This window comes from Ascaphus truei, chromosome 2 (assembly GCF_040206685.1).
Source record: "Ascaphus truei isolate aAscTru1 chromosome 2, aAscTru1.hap1, whole genome shotgun sequence".
Lineage (NCBI taxonomy): Eukaryota > Metazoa > Chordata > Amphibia > Anura > Ascaphidae > Ascaphus > Ascaphus truei.
In genome coordinates this window covers 39,658,650-39,675,320 of record NC_134484.1, presented here as the reverse complement: position 1 = coordinate 39,675,320, position 16,671 = coordinate 39,658,650, and the positions used below count along the sequence as shown (strand labels likewise).

At 43.5% G+C, this 16,671-nt stretch overlaps 1 protein-coding gene across 1 annotated transcript in view; it reads right to left on the bottom strand.

Moving 5' to 3' along the window:
- LOC142477108 (uncharacterized) overlaps nt 1–16,671 on the bottom strand; it is a 237,848-nt gene that overhangs the window by 44,580 nt on the left and 176,597 nt on the right. The window contains exon 18 of the mRNA XM_075582160.1: nt 15,802–16,003. Coding sequence (XP_075438275.1) covers nt 15,802–16,003 — 202 coding nt within the window. The remainder of the gene's footprint in view (nt 1–15,801; nt 16,004–16,671) is intronic.

The following is a 16,671-nucleotide window of genomic DNA, read 5'->3' as shown; positions in this document are numbered from 1 at the left end:
TGCATGACCTGCTCTTTTTGAGTGCTAAAAATTATTCATTTCTCAAATCTCTCTTATCATGGTAACTTCAGACTGCACTGGGCTCTGGGGAGAGCTACATTTTAACCTCTTGGACACATCATATTTGAAACGCTTACATTATCTCTTGCACACAGCCTTGAAAAAGACAAGAAGAGATCTCTTCAAGGAAGTCATAAAATGCATACAAAAAAAGGTTGATCAGCGCAGACTGCTGCTTTAAATGTACATACCATACAGGCAGTCCTCGTTTTACAACGCTTCGCTTTACAACGAATGGCTTATCCCACGCTATGCAATGCATACCTATGTTCATTTTTACAACGCCAAAACGGCTTATCCAACGCTCTTACGACGCTTTGCAAAGTTGTTTGTGTATATAATATATATATTATACTATATTATATATTATATTTTTATATTATATATTATGTTATATTATATATATGATACAGTATATACACTATATAATTTGTGTGTGCTGCATATCTTATTGTCTGCGTAAAATATTTTGTGTATTTTAGCATTAAAAATGCATTCAGGAACGGAACCTTTCATTTAAACAATGTTCCTATGGGAAAACGTGTTTCGCTATCCAACGCCATTTTGAGTAACGCATTGTGTCGGATAACTGAGGACTGCCTGTACTTGCTTTTCAGTTAAAATAATTTATGTTTAGTCCTGACTATCTTCACATTCCCAGAGAGCATGTATGACTTGTGTAAAATAATTAATTTAAGTCATTTTTACATAAAAAATAATAATATTAATAGGGGCATATCTACTAATCGTGCCAACATTAATGCACCTTCCTGGAAGACCCCTTACAGCCTATTCCCTTAAATAGCAATATGGTGCTTAGAAGAGCTGGAAGGTGTCTTACGTCAGAAGGCGGCTTAGTACAGTACATATGAGACATTATCCTTTCAGACTCTAGAACTCTATAAAACTGGTCATTATAACAATATCTAAACTATCAAATTCAAATGAAATCAGAATAATTGCTGTAATTATCGATACTTTTAAATAGATGACAGCAAAGTGTAAGAATACAATTGATAGGTTTTAATTAATCAAATGCCTCCACATATTGATTTAATTGGGTAATATATTATGGGACCCCTACGTTGTAGATGAGAATACAATTTATGAGCTTAAGAACGTAATGTAGAGGACAAAGCCCAGCAGCATTTGTGTGGTCCAATCACGTACAATATCAACATTGTGGTCCTCAAATTAACCTTTCTCATGGTATTTGTGCTGTGAAGGAGATCTTTGGCATAAACATTGGTGGATTCTTATGTTTCATGATTTTTATTTTTCTCTATTAGTCTCTTTTATCTTAAATTGTGTCATCTTGTCTGTCGCTTCTCTTCCCTCTATCTCTCCTGATGCATCTTTTCTATTCAGTTACTGTGCTCTTTTTCTTGGTCAAATCCCTTCTGTACCTTTCTCCCTATCATGCCCACTTTGCTCTGTTTTTCTGCAGTCTTTTCCATATCTTTAGGCTCTCCCCCCCCCCCCCCGCCCCCCTTGTGTTTCTCTCTTTCATCCATTGCTTGTAGTGAATGTGTGGAGAAGGCGCTACTGCGCATGACAGAAGTCCAAACAAGTCCCGGATGATGCAAAAAACTTTATTGACAACACACTATGGGGGCTACACCACGATCTCCTCCTCTACGCGTTTCACCCTTGGAGATAGGGCTTCGTCTTGGAGTGAGGAGACGTGGTGCTGGCCAGACATTTAAACAGAAAAAGCCCGCGAAAAACGGTTAGTAATCAATGTTAACCCCATCATGCCACAAGAAATGTTTAAACACAGTGCTAATTAAAGGCATAGTGACATCCTAATATAGCCAGTATGTACATAATACATTTTAATAGTGAACATAGCTTCAAACAAAGGCTAATCTATAGGCATGGGGGTAATATAAAATGATAAAAAGATGCTGACAACATTGCTGGAGACTGATAGTATTGGCCCTTGGATCTATTATATAAAGCAGTGATTACTGATGCCTAGATATTGCTATAGCATTAATTGAAGTGCATATAACATCAAATATCTTGTGACTTTTCTAAATACTGTAAGCCTGCATAAAGACCTTATTGGGGCCAAAGAGAAAGAAGAATAGAAGAAGGGGAGGGGGGAGGAGGGGGAGGAGCAGGGGGGGGAGAGCAGGGAGTGGGGGGTGGTGGGGGGGGTGGAAGGGGGAGCCGGGGGGAGGGGAGGGGGGGGGGAGGGGGGCAAGGGAGGGGGAAGGATAAGAAAGGGGGGGGGGCAGGGAAAGGGGAAGAACAAAACAAAAAAAAAAAAAAACAGTGCATAGCCCTTGACAATAATCACAGTATACACAAGCAATGTTATAATATTAAAATTACATTAAAAAAATGAAGATATACGGTATGTTCTAGGAACCTTCGTAGTTATCCGATGCATAGTATTAATGAATAAAGATTATTTATAAATCACAATAAATTCATAAAAAACACCGTAGATCCCATTCTACATTAAGGCCATTGGGTTGTAGAGTATTTAAAGCAAAAATCCAATGGGCCTCTCTTTGATGAAGGATTTTCTTCCGATCCCCTCCACGTGGAGGTAAGGGAATGTGTTCAATGGCCATACATTTAAAGGATTTGATTGAACCCAGTGGACATGTATTGAAGTGTATGGGTCCTGGATGTATCATATTGCGGTTGCGAATAAGTCTCAAGTGCTCTAAGATGCGAATCTTGAGCATTCTGCTAGTGAGACCCACATATTGGTTTTTACAACCGCATTGTAAAACATACACTACAAAGGATGTTTGGCAGGATATAAACGATCTGATTCTGAATTTACGTGATTCGTCACAGTTGGAAAACTGCGTAGTTTTGGTCATATAAGTGCAAATGTTACAATGGCCACAGGAAAGAGAATGCAAAGAACTCTTTACTCCATGCGAATAGCTGTCACTCCCGCCCTTTGGTCAGAGGCATTCCGAGGGGTCAGTTCCTCCGTTTACGGCGGAATTGTTCTACCCTCGGTGCCTTTGTCCACAGGGCGGGAGAGATGAGGAGTAGATTCCTGGCAAGAGGATATGCGAAACAAGATCTAGACATAGCTTATGAATCAGCTCTGGGTACAGAAAGAGATTCACTAATCAAAATGAATTTGAAAGAATCTGACTCAGACAAGCCTCATAACAGCTCCGATGTACCGTACTTTATTACTAACTTCAGTGAGCAAGCTAATGCCATTAAAGCGATCATTCATAAACATTGGGCCACGTTATCCATGGACCCACTATTAGAGAAAATGACATGCACTGGTCCATGCATAGTATTCCGTAAAGCTTCAACGTTAGGTAACTTACTGTCACCTAGCATGCTACGGTCGGATGCTGGTAAAGATAATAGGTTATCACCGTTTCCCAAATTACTGGGCTCGTACAAATGTGGCCATTGTAACATTTGCACTTATATGACCAAAACTACGCACTTTTCCAACTGTGACGAATCACGTAAATTCAGAATCAGATCGTTTATATCCTGCCAAACATCCTTTGTAGTGTATGTTTTACAATGCGGTTGTAAAAAACAATATGTGGGTCTCACTAGCAGAATGCTCAAGATTCGCATCTTAGAGCACTTGAGACTTATTCGCAACCGAAATATGATACATCCAGTACCCATACACTTCAATACATGTCCACTGGGTTCAATCAAATCCTTTAAATGTATGGCCATTGAACACATTCCCTTACCTCCACGTGGAGGGGATCGGAAGAAAATCCTTCATCAAAGAGAGGCCCATTGGATTTTTGCTTTAAATACTCTACAACCCAATGGCCTTAATGTAGAATGGGATCGACGGTGTTTTTTTATGAATTTATTGTGATTTATAAATAATCTTTATTCATTAATACTATGCATCGGATAACTACGAAGGTTCCTAGAACATACCGTATATCTTCATCTTTTTTATGTCATTTTAATATTATAACATTGCTTGTGTATACTGTGATTATTGTCAAGGGCTATGCACTGTTTTTTTTTTTTTTTTTTTCCCCTTTCCCTGCCCCCCCCCTTTCTTATCCTTCCCCCTCCCTTGCCCCCCTCCCCCCCCCTCCCCCGGCTCCCCCTTCCACCCCCCCCACCACCCCTCCCCCCTACTCTCCCCCCCCCTGCTCCTCCCCGCCCCTCCCCCCTCCCTCCTCCCTTTCTTCTATTCTTCTTTCTCTTTGGCCCCAATAAGGTCTTTATGCAGGCTTACAGTATTTAGAAAAGTCACAAGATATTTGATGTTATATGCACTTCAATTAATGCTATAGCAATATCTAGGCATCAGTAATCACTGCTTTATATAATAGATCCAAGGGCCAATACTATCAGTCTCCAGCAATGTTGTCAGCATCTTTTTATCATTTTATATTACCCCCATGCCTATAGATTAGCCTTTGTTTGAAGCTATGTTCACTATTAAAATGTATTATGTACATACTGGCTATAATAGGATGTCACTATGCCTTTAATTAGCACTGTGTTTAAACATTTCTTGTGGCATGATGGGGTTAACATTGATTACTAACCGTTTTTCGCGGGCTTTTTCTGTTTAAATGTCTGGCCAGCACCACGTCTCCTCACTCCAAGACGAAGCCCTATCTCCAAGGGTGAAACGCGTAGAGGAGGAGATCGTGGTGTAGCCCCCATAGTGTGTTGTCAATAAAGTTTTTTGCATCATCCGGGACCTGTTTGGACTTCTGTCATGCCCAGTAGCGCCTTCTCCACACATTCACCATTCGTATCCACTGAAGGCAGCACGCGGACACCGGAGGAGAGGCGTGAGCAGGACCCAGACCGGAGTGGAGAATAAAGGTAAGAGATTTCAATCTTTTTTGCCTCTCCATACACTCCGGTCACCCTAGGGCCCATTATTTGCTCCCTCACACCCAGTGACACGGCGGATTGACACCGGTGGTGCCTGCTGTTAAGCTGAAGCGCAGGACAGTTACTTTCTACCTGGAATCCATTGCTTGTAGCCTTTTTCCCTCCACTGTAATCTGGCATAATCTCACATGTCTCTCTTCATTCTCTCTAGCAAGAAGTCATTCTTAGTACGTTGGTACCAGTTGTACTAAAGAAAGAATTACAGTAAACATTAAGAGGCACCTAACATTTTACAAAGTGGAGGGAGTTAAATGAAGACAAGTTACACCAGTGTGAGATTTTAGAATATCAAATTCTGTGCCTACAGGTACATTACTTCACTTATCCATATTAGTTTCACAAAAAAGTCCACAAAGACGTAGGTGGCATAAACCTCATGGTTTGACAGTATGTGCCATGTTAGGAACTTAACTATTAAAATTCTTACATATGATGGGACTGGAAGCAAATGTAAAGATGAACATTGCACGCACTTTGCTTTGCGTGGATACATGTCTCCTTGGAGTATTAATAAATGTTTCTCAAAGAATCAGAAACAAAGTAAAGTAGTGAACAGTAGAGGATATCTTATTGAAGACAAGCAAGGATTGAAAACCACCAAGGGAGAAAAGAAATTCAGTGCACTTGGCACAGGCCTTCCCATCATCTGTGAGTCCCTTTACTTAAAGCTACTCAATTCAGAATGTCATCAACGTCTTGTTTGTACCTTCTCCTCCTAACACACTGATTGTTTAGTGCAGGGGTTATCAACTCCAGTCCTCTAGACCGCTCAACAGGTCAGGTTTTCAGGATATACCTGCTTCATTTATTTTATTTATTTACAAAAATGTTTTACCAGGAAGTAATACAGTAGAGGCAGCGATTATTCTAACAAAAACCAGTGGCAATTCCCCAAAAGACCCAGGTACACTCAGGTACATTCTGAATACATGCCTTAAACTTTCCTTAAACTAGCCCCAGCATTTCTGCATTGATTAATGGCCTATCAGATTAACAGCGGGGGTCCCTGGCAGTCCCATTCAAACTGAATTGGACTGCCAGGGATCCCTGCTGTGTTAATCCTATGGGTCGTTAGTCAATGCAGAAATGTCTTAAACGTGCCTCAAACTTGCCCAGAACATACCCAGCACATACCCTGAATGTAACCCGGCTAGTTTAAAGCAAGTGTTAGAATAATCGTTACCTCTACTGTACATTGAGAGTTACCTCTTATTTTCAAGTATGTCCTGGGCACAGAGTTGTAAAAATACATGGTTACATTAAAAGAACGGGGTTATACAGTCAATTCACAGACGTTTCATGGACAGATAGAGTTGGAAAATTGGGTACAGGGGATAAAGGGTTTGTGATTTTCTGATTGAAATAGAGCAGCTTTAACATCACCAAACGGCTCACACCCTTTGGCTGTGCCAAAGGCTGTCCGCCTTTGGGGCAACGCAGATGTACACTGGGGTGGTTGATTTTCAATGCAGCTGTGAACACAAAGTTCTTTGTGTCCTCTTGGCTCATTAACATTCCAGTGGGTGGGGTTGACGTTCCACAAAGTACAAGCAAATGTTAACCCTTAGCACGCTGGTCCTGTGCAGGGGGGAGCAGCTCTTAGGGAGCCCCATCAGGCTGTCCGCCTTTGGGGCAACGCAGATGTACACTGCGCACAGGTGGCTCAATCAGTGGCCCAGTCAAAGACTATCCTGAAAACCTGACCTGTTGGGCGGTCTGGAGGACTGGAGTTGGAGTTGCTTAGTGCAAGCCTTCTGCATTTCTATTTACTGTGCATTGATATTTTGTATTCCTAACCTATTCCTGGCACATATAACTTGTTTTGTCAACTGCAAATTTGCAATTGAATGAATATGCAACAAAATTTCTGAGGTTGTGCTTGTGTACACATTGAATGACAAAGTAACTATGATAGGGGGGACAGAGGACACAGTATAGTGATCCAATGGAGAGTGACATGTGGAAGGAAAATGGTGCATGATATAATATCTGTACAATCTTCACTAATCAACACTTACAAGTCTAACCCAGAACTGTTTTAGACCACAATCTGTTAGCTGCGTTTCTTCCTCCATTTCACAGCAGGACTGACTATTTCAAGGTGGATTTCAATCGTCAAGGCATCCACTCTGTATCCTCACATTTTATATCCCCTCTGTATCCTCACATTTTATATCCCCTCTGTATCCTCACATTTTATATCCCCTCTGCAACCTCACATTTTACATCTCTTCTTCCTACAGTAGCTCTCCTCCTGCCTTCCTTGACTCATTTTCCTCTGTCACAGAGGAAGAAGTGTTGCTCCTCCTCTCCCTCTAGCACCTGCTCTCTTTACCCCATTCCCTCCCATCTCCTCAACTTCTCGATTCCACTCGAATTCTTAAACTAACACACATTTTCAACTCTTTTCTAGGATTAATCCAAAACCGCCATTGGATACAATGTTAACAATACAATCCGTGGATTCCACAATCTGTTGGAGGACTTTTACCAAATCCAATCCGTGTATTTAGCAAACCACTGGGGAATTTTAAGAATTCAGTCCGCGGTTTGGTAAAAATCCTTCAATGGATTGCAAAATCCATATTGTCGGAGATAAAAAAAAAATCCAGAAAAAGCATTTCGCCCTTTTTGAAACCGATTCGTGGAAATACAAGACTAAAAGAACCGCCCAATCTGAGGCGGATCCAAATCCACAAAAAAAAATGTCCCATCTCTACTCCTTTCCCAACTTCCTTCAAGAAAGCAATAATTTTGCTTCCACTCAACAATAGAAAGCTTGACCCTACCTGTCTCTCTCATTATCTCACTGCCTCCCATCTGCATTTTGCTACATTTTCTTAACTTGTATTCTCTCTTTGACCCTCTACAATCTGAATTTTGCACTGCTCATTCCACTGAAACAGCCCTCGCCCAAATAACTAAAGACCTTCACTCTGCCAAAAACCAAGGTCATTACACACTGCTTATCCAGTATTACTCGATCTCTTGGCAGATTTCACATTCTCCATACTATTGGTTTCCATAACAAAGCTCTATCCTGGACAGTGGCATAGCTAGACATGTGTGGGCTACCGGGCGGAAAAAAAATTCAGGACCCCTTCATGTCTGTCTCTTTTTTCTCTCCCTCATGTCTCTCTCTCTGCTCCCTCTCCTCTCTGCTCCCTCTCCTCTCTGCTCCCTCTCCTCTCCTCTCTGCTCCCTCTCCTCTCTGCTCCCTCCCCTCTCTGCTCCCTCCCCTCTCTGCTCCCTCCCCTCTCTGCTCCCTCCCCTCTCTGCTCCCTCTCCTCTTTGCTCCCTCTGCTCCCTCTCCTCCCTCTCTTCTTTCTCTCTTTGCTCTCTCACTCTCTCTTTGCTCTCTCACTCTCTATTTGCTCTCTCACTCTCTCTTTGCTCTCTAACTCTCTCTTTGCTCTCTCACTCTCTCTTTGCTCTCACTCTCGTTCTCTTTGCTCTCTCTCTCTCTTTGCTCTCTCTCTCTCTTTGCTCTCTCTTTGCGCTCTCTCTCTCTTTGCTCTCTCTCTCTCTCTCTTTGCTCTCTCTCTCTTTGCTCTCTCTCTCTCTTTGCTCTCTTTGCTCTCTCTCTCTCTCTCTCTCTCTCTCTCTCTCTCTCTCTTTGCTCTCTCTTCCTCCCTCATGTCTTTCTTTTCTCTCTTATGTTTTTCTCTCTTGTACTTCATTTTCTCTTTGTGTCTCTTCCTTCCTGTATCCTTTCCTTTCATGTCTGTTTTTACTCCTGTGATTTAACCCTTCCCCTCCCTCTCACCTTTCCCCTGTCTCTCAGGCTGCAGCTCCAGCCCCACGCTGCACTACTTAAAGCCCGGCCCTCTGACCTAGGCCCTGCCCACCTACGGAGGCTCTGCAGAGGAAGGAATTTTCCCTGTCCTTCCTTCTGCATTTCAGGGCCCCGCCCCCTGACCCAGGCCCCACCCACCTTCAGAGGAAGAAATTTCCCTCTGTGCTTCCTTCCTTCATCTCAGGATCCGCAATGTGCCACCGACGGGGCGGGGGGGGGGGGTGGCAGAGCACCCACTCCCCCAAGAGTGCATTCCCCCGGGCTTTGCCCTGGCTATAGCTACGCCCCTGATCCTGGAATTCCTATTACCTCTCCCATTGTACTTTCAGTGTCTTTTTTGCTAACACCTCCTCCTTTTGTCGATCTCTCTGTGGGCAAACTACACTCTAGGCAACTGTATCACATCATTTGTGTTCAAATATCACCTTTATGCTGACAACACAAATTTACTACAACCCCTGACATTACACCTGCTGTTCAGACCAAAGTCTCTTAATATCTCTCTGCAATATCATCCTGGGTGGCCCTCCGCCGACTGAAGCTTAACACGTGGAAAACATAACTCATACTTCCTCCCAAGCCTGTCCCTACTGCCCCCTTCTTCATTACTGTTGGAAGCACTATCATACACCCAGTATCACAAGCACGCTGCCTTGGGGTCACACTTGACTCCTCCCTCATATTCTCCTCTTACATTCACAATGTTACTGTAAAAGGGACTTATCCCTGTTTAAGTAAAAGCCTCTAGTGGTCTGAGAAATCGAGCAGAGAGCACGTTAATTGCAGCTAGTCAATTAACCAGCTCCACCTGGGTAATCAGACCAGGGTAAAAACCTCCTGCTGGGAACAGACCCAGAGACTCCTTAGTACAGTCTCAACTGTGCTGACAGAGGAGACGATCTCTTGAACACACAGGCCTGACTGTGTGCTGATAACAAGACACCAGGGCACCAGACCTATTTTCCTGGACAAAAAGGAACCAGGAACCTGCCAGAAGCTGTCCCTAAACAGACACCCACCCAGACTCAGAGACGGCCACAAAGAGCCCCTGCTTCCAGGTACCTCTTTAGACTTTGGGGTGATAGGGTGGTAAGGGGCTTTCCCCCCCAGCCTTGCAGATACGGACTGGGGAAGTGAGTCAGCCCTTACACAGGGATACGTGTTTGTTTCTTTGTACATATGTGTATATTGCCTTAAACTGCTGTTTTAAGTGTCAGGCTGAATAAAGCCATGGTTAATTTCCCCAAATAGGCCTCCCTGAGTATACCTCTGCACATGTCTCTTACAGTTACTAAAACCTGTTAATTTTTCCTCTGTAATATTGCAAAGATATGCCATTTCCTCTGTCACTCTACTGCTAACACTAAAGCAGGCCCTAATTCTCACCGTCTTGACTATTGTTACCTCCTGCTGTCTGGCCTTCCTGACTCTCACCTGTCTCCCCTATATTCTATCCTAAACACTATTGCTCAATTTATTTCACTCTCAGGGTCTCTCCTGCTGAAATCCCTCCCCCAGTTTCCCATTAAATCTTGTATTACTTACAAAATTATCCTCCTCTCTTTTAAGGCTATACACTCCTCTGTCCCACATTACATCTCAGCCCTCATGTCTCGCTATACACCTGCTCACCTCTTACGTTATGCTCAAGGATGTCTTCTGTCTACTTCTTTTGTATCTAAAGCCCTCTCCCGTCTAAAACCTTTCTCGCTCACTCCTCTGGAATGCCCTTCCCCTCAATATTCAGCAAGCACCTTCTCTCCCCACTTTTAAGGCTAAAGGTTTGTTAAAACCCACCTCTTTAATAAAGCTTTGGAGCAGTTCCAAAGTACTCACCACTTGCAGACGCACATAAAACGCCCTCCTACTGTCTGTGTAAGTTCTCCCTACTTACCACTTAGACTGTAAGCTCTTTGGGGCAGGACTCATTTTCCTAAATGTTACTTTTATGTCTTTAGCGCTTATTTCCATTATGTCTCATATTATTTTGGCATGTGTGACGCTTCTGTGATGTGCTATGTCCATAGATGGCGACAAATATGTCCATAGATGACGACAAAGATAAATATATATATATATATATTTTGACGGTTTTAAAATGGCCACCGTCAAGTGTCAGTTTTGCAATGTACGTAATCATACAAAACAGTGTCCCTTCAGGCCATATGATATGATGATGACGACGCATATGTGGCCCCGAGAAGAAAGCCGTACCCACAGATGAAAGCTGCAAAAGTGACCAGTGTCCAGAGCGCAGGACCCCATAACCTTGGAGTCGGTGACCAGGAGTTCGGAGCCGTGCCGGCTAGAAGGAAACCAGTTGACTTTCTAAAGGATTCAGTATGCTGGGCCTGTCATGAACCAGGATACACGGGAGAGGTGTGTTCCCAAATTCTCAAATATAAACAGTGGCAACAGGAGCAACATGATGAATATTGTCTCCCACAGCTGCAAAAGCAAGCAACGCATTGTGAGTACAAGCAAGATGTGGAAGCTGATACCAGTGTGTGTGTGCCCAGTACCACTGATGTCTCTGGAGCTAATAAAGCAAAGAGAAAGAAGAAGAAAAAGAAAAATATTTCTCAAATCACAGAGGAAGTGACCGAACTACTTGAGCCTGCGATATCAGGACAACAGGCGTCAGCAAGCCACCGAGATGTGCTGCAGACCGGAGTAATGGGCAGAATTGTCACAGGAACGGTGGCAAAGGAAAAGGAGGAGCAAAGGGAAGCTGAATCCTTGATCCAGGAAAAAGAGGCCTTAATTTCTGCACTCCAAACTGCCCACCGTGATTATGATGTCTTGCAGGAGCAATTGAATAGGGAGCGAGAAGCGAACGCCGAGGTACAGAGGTGTATACTCCCAGCTATACAAGAGTATGAGGCTTTAAAGAAAACAGAGCGTCTCTTACGGGGTGAGTTGGAGGAGCTGACGACAAATCTGGAAAAGGCCAACACCTCAATTGCTACCATGGATGAAAAGCAGAACAAGTCTGATGGACTAATTGCTAATATGAAACAGAAATATGGAAAGGCTCTACAAGAGGTGCACCATCTCAGCACAGAGCTGGAGCTCTCACGCCAGGAGGGCCACTGTCGAAATACAGAGCTGAGTACTTTGAAGGAAGCCAATGAGACGGTCCTAAGGGATATAGAGACTGTGAAAATGGAGAATATAAACCTGAAGGAAGAGGTTTTAAACCTGACTGGTCAGGTCAGTGAAGGGACTGAGAAGCTTCACCAAGCACAGAAAGTGAAGATGCAATTGGCGCAAGAAAAAGTAGAAGTACAGGCTTCATTGCAGAATGCAGAGAGAATGGTAGAAAAAGAATACCTCACCCTGGAGCAGCTGAAGGTCACGTTGAGCGCCACAAGAGCATCGCTGGAGGCGGAGCTTAGAAGCCAGGTGACTCTGTATGAGAAGGAACACGAGAAAGTCCAGAGACTGAAGCAAGAGCTGGAGAAGCAGAGAGGCAGCACCATCCCAATGAGTCAGTATACCAAAGAGAAAGACGCCTGTAAAACAGAAGCAGCACCGATCCTAGCGAAACAGAGATGGCCGATATCCACAAGCAGCTGGTCCAGATGGCCAATGAGGGGGCCCGGCTACAGCTGGAGCTGGACAAGGTCCAGGGGGAGCACCAGCAGCTGCAGGTCCAGAATAAAGAAACAGAGACAGATTTAAGCCTTGCTCTGAGTCTGCTAGGAGATGTCGAATCACGACTCAACTCTAAAGAAGCTGAACTAGCAGCTGCACTGTGTGAAAGAAGAAAGGTAGAAGGACAGCTTCAAGACCTAAGGAAGGATCTGGAGTCTGAGCTTGCTGGCCGCAAGATGGCAGAGAAACAAAAGTGTGACCTAGGCAAGGAGCTCGAGGCTCTGAAGACTGAGTGGGACGCTACGTTGGACTCTACTGCTGCCCAGCAGGAGGTTTCTCAGATGAAGCTGGAGGAAACGCTTACAACCCCAAGACAGACGTTTGGGTCACTGAAGCAGTCCATGAAAAAGGTGGCGGTAGAGATAAAACAAGGGAGGCACTCCAGGAAGCATGACCGTGATACCGTTGCAGAACTACAGTCTACTTTCCACAAGGCACGGAATGCGAAGGCCAAATTGCGATGCACTAGCACAGTAAGAATCCAATCAAACTACCGTGCCCAGGGGACACAAAGTGGATTCCTTGCCATGAGGGCAGCCACTGTGAAAAGACAGTCGCGAATGAGACGGAAGTGTGCCCGTGATCGTAAGAGGAGAAAGACCACACAGGTGGTCCAGCAACTCTCCCAACAGAGTAAGTTAAAGAGTCAAGACAGAAAGGCCCAAGCCTATGAGTCTGCTGACGGTAAAAGAGAGGTGCCATGGGGTGCACTTCGGGTTAATAGGAATCCTGACCAAGTTGAAGTACTGAAGATAAATGGTGTGTAACCCATTTATGGTGTGTAACCCAGGTACACTGAGGTAGAAAGGTCCAAAAGAGAAGTCCAAACAGTCACTGGCGAGTGTATGCAATGAGCTGACCGAAGTCAATGCTCTTCTACAGGATAAGTGAGACTCTGAGCACAAGAAGGACAAGGACAACGATGCATTTCAGGATTTGCAGATCAAGGTCACAGCGTGGCGTAGAGTCCTGGCAGAGAGAGCTAATAGACAGCAGGATGCTCACGAACCTTTGCAAGAAGAGACACAACAAAAGCGGAGCGTCAACCTTAAACGGAAACTGGCACAAGACAAGGAGATAGTGAGGTACCAGTCTTCAGGCTCAGATGGCCTGGTAATTACCCCAAAAAGAAAATGCCTAAATTGGAAGGCAAGAAAAAAAAAAAGAAAAAAAAAGGGGGGAGGGAAGGGCTGACGTCAGACATTTTCGACAAAGATGCTGGTGCACGGGAATGGTGCACGGGCCACTCACAGGACAATGTTTCGCTGGGAGGGATATGTGACAGAGTTACTGACTCAGTAAGCTGGAATGGAGGATGTGTGTACTTTCCAGCACTAAACCAGTTAACCTACAGTTGGAGAACTGCATACACCTGCAGCCTGATTAAGCAGGATGCCTGAGAGACTGCAGGTTTAAGAAGCAGGAAGTAGCTCACACAAGGTGAGCTTGTTTTTCCCCAGGAGGGTGGAGAGACTTCTCCTGACTAGGAAGCCCTAGCTGTTGCTCTGGTCCCCAGTCCTGCGAGGAGCTTTGCTGCTGGGATCCCAACCCCGGATAAAGATTGCTGCGAGCCAGACACAGCCTGCTCCCCGGAACGGCGTTCCTGTTTGCTATTGGAGCTACAATACAGATAACACTTTATTGTTATACTTTGTGGAGCACATGTTTTGGGCATAACCAGATTAGCTGGCTGCCCTGTTAGTAAGGGCTCGAGAAGTTGAGTTAGTTTCCCTAACGGGAATAGGTTTTATTTTCTGTAATTTGGTTTCTTAAAGGGACAGTGCACCCGTACTTTATTTAGTTGTGGCTAATAAACCACTACAGTTTAAAGTTTCCCATCGTGTCTAGCGTCTTACTGACCCCTCCGCGAGGCCGTCCTGCCACACGCCCCTGATGAAGGTCACATTCTGTTGACCGAAACGTTAGATGCAGTGCTATGTACTTCTTATATGATTACAGTTTTGTTGTACTTACCTGGCTGTGTGCTGTCTCTATTTCCCGGACCAACATCTGGTAAATATCTTTTTTATGTGTACATATGGGATAAGCATCAGTGGATCAGTAGTTACAGTGTGCCAACTGCCCTTGTTTTTTGTATATATATATACACATACACACATTATACTGTACATACTGTACATACCTTGTTTTACACACACACACATATATATATATATATATATATATATATATATATATATATATATATATATATATATATACAGTGGTCGACAAATCAGCAAAAAATCTACTCGCCGAACAAAAAAATCTACTCACCACCTAGTACCACTTTTGTGCTGCTTGGGCCAATAGGAGCTCGCCACGATGTTAAATCCACTCGCCCGGGGCGAGCAAATGTATAGGTTTGTCGAACACTGTATATATATATAAAACAAGGTATGTACAAGGTATGTACAGAACGTATAATGTATGTTTGTATATATATATATATATATTAAAAACACACACATCTGCTGTTCTGATGTGTACACTTGCTGTTGCCCTATTTTTTACTGCCAGTTAAACTACAATAATAAAATTAGCTTCTACCAAGAAACTAGTGCAGAAATATGCACTTTAACCAGGTGCTTGTACAGGAGGTCACTGTGTTTGCTATCTACTTCCAATAAAATAAAGATGTCGGCTTTGCAATAAAGAGAAGTTAAAGGGTCACAATATACCAAATTAAATAGAAGATATTTTATATACCAGCATATCCAGGCATGCCGGAGAACACCATAAAGTTTCCATTGTATTCAATAGTAATGTTGCTGCAGAATACCCCAACAAACGACAAAAGACAGAACAATTTATTTATTTGGAATTTTTCTAACACTTTACCAAGAAACTCAGTACTAGAGCCCGTGTAGTTTCCTAGGGAGGTCACCCATCCCAACAATGAGAAAAACAAAGAAACATCTTAGGGGAGGTTTCTCATTATACTTTGTGTAACATATCTTTCCAAAAGAGTCTGGTCCTTATAAGGCAAAAGGTGCGACAGTACCTGGAATACTTGACATTCAGTGTTGCCCCGAGAATACATTATAATACTGAATATAAAGGCACGGGCACAGAAGGGTAGGATACATTTCCTCGAATGGTTAGATTTCAATGTATTGTTCTGAAACAATGTAGTGAATAATGTAGAAAGCTAGATTTAATGCTGAGCACTTACTGTGTAGTGCAATTTATACAATTGTAAACAAATGTCTTTAAAGACAATTACTAGGCTAAACAACAGTATGATCAAACATGCTCCTCTCTCGTCACTGCCTATATCCATTCCTGTCTTCACCACCTTTCCCTTGGATGGGCCTTCATTATCACCATAGGGACATGGTTGCTTAATTGCCAATTGCTGGATATGTTACCCACAATAAAAGGACACACAGTTGTACCTTAATCTGAATAGTCACTTTCTTGAGATCATCATCTTGATCCATGGTGAGGTCATCGTCATAGAAGAGTGTTAGAGGGGAACACATGCTCTGAATGTGCCTGTCAAACTGGCTTTTGTTCTTTTTATTGAGGCTTTCTTCTATTTGCAGCAGTATGCTGGCCTGCTGCATTGCTGCATTCGCAGTTGCATTATCAATGACCCTAGGATAGTAAGGAAGAGGACAGCATCATTATTTTGCCAATTATTGTGCCCACTTCCTCACAGCACAGAAAAGTTGTCTTAAGATATGGAAGTGTAGCCAAACAACCATAGGGCTTGTCTGCAACATACGCCTTGTAGGTAAATATGTATTCTCTAACACTGGGGTGCTCAACAGTTCAGGTTTTCAGGATATCCCAGCTTCAGCACAGGTGGCTCAATCAGAGGCTCAGTCGAAGACTGATGGAGCCACCTGTGCTGAAGCAGGGACTGATTGAGACATCTGTGCTGAAGCTGGGATATGCTGAAAACATGACCTGTTTGGGGTGGGGGGAGGGGGGGTTGAGGACTGGAGTTGAGCAGCCCTGCTCTAACATACATAAATGAGGCTTGAGAATGATACAAGCACATTACATTGGTTCAATATTTGAATTGTGACTACGTATTGCTCTGTAGGGACCTGTAAAACATTGAGCAGGGCCCTCATTACTTATTATTTATGTAATGATCAAATCTCTGTACCCCCTCAGTACTGCGCTGTGGAATATGTTGGAGCTTTACAAATAACAACGAACTCAGGGGAGAGGGGGAGGGGGGAAGGGTAGGGAAGGGAACCCTCGCTACTGCTAAAGTCTATAATGATGTGGTGCTACTATCTGGGGTGAAGTTC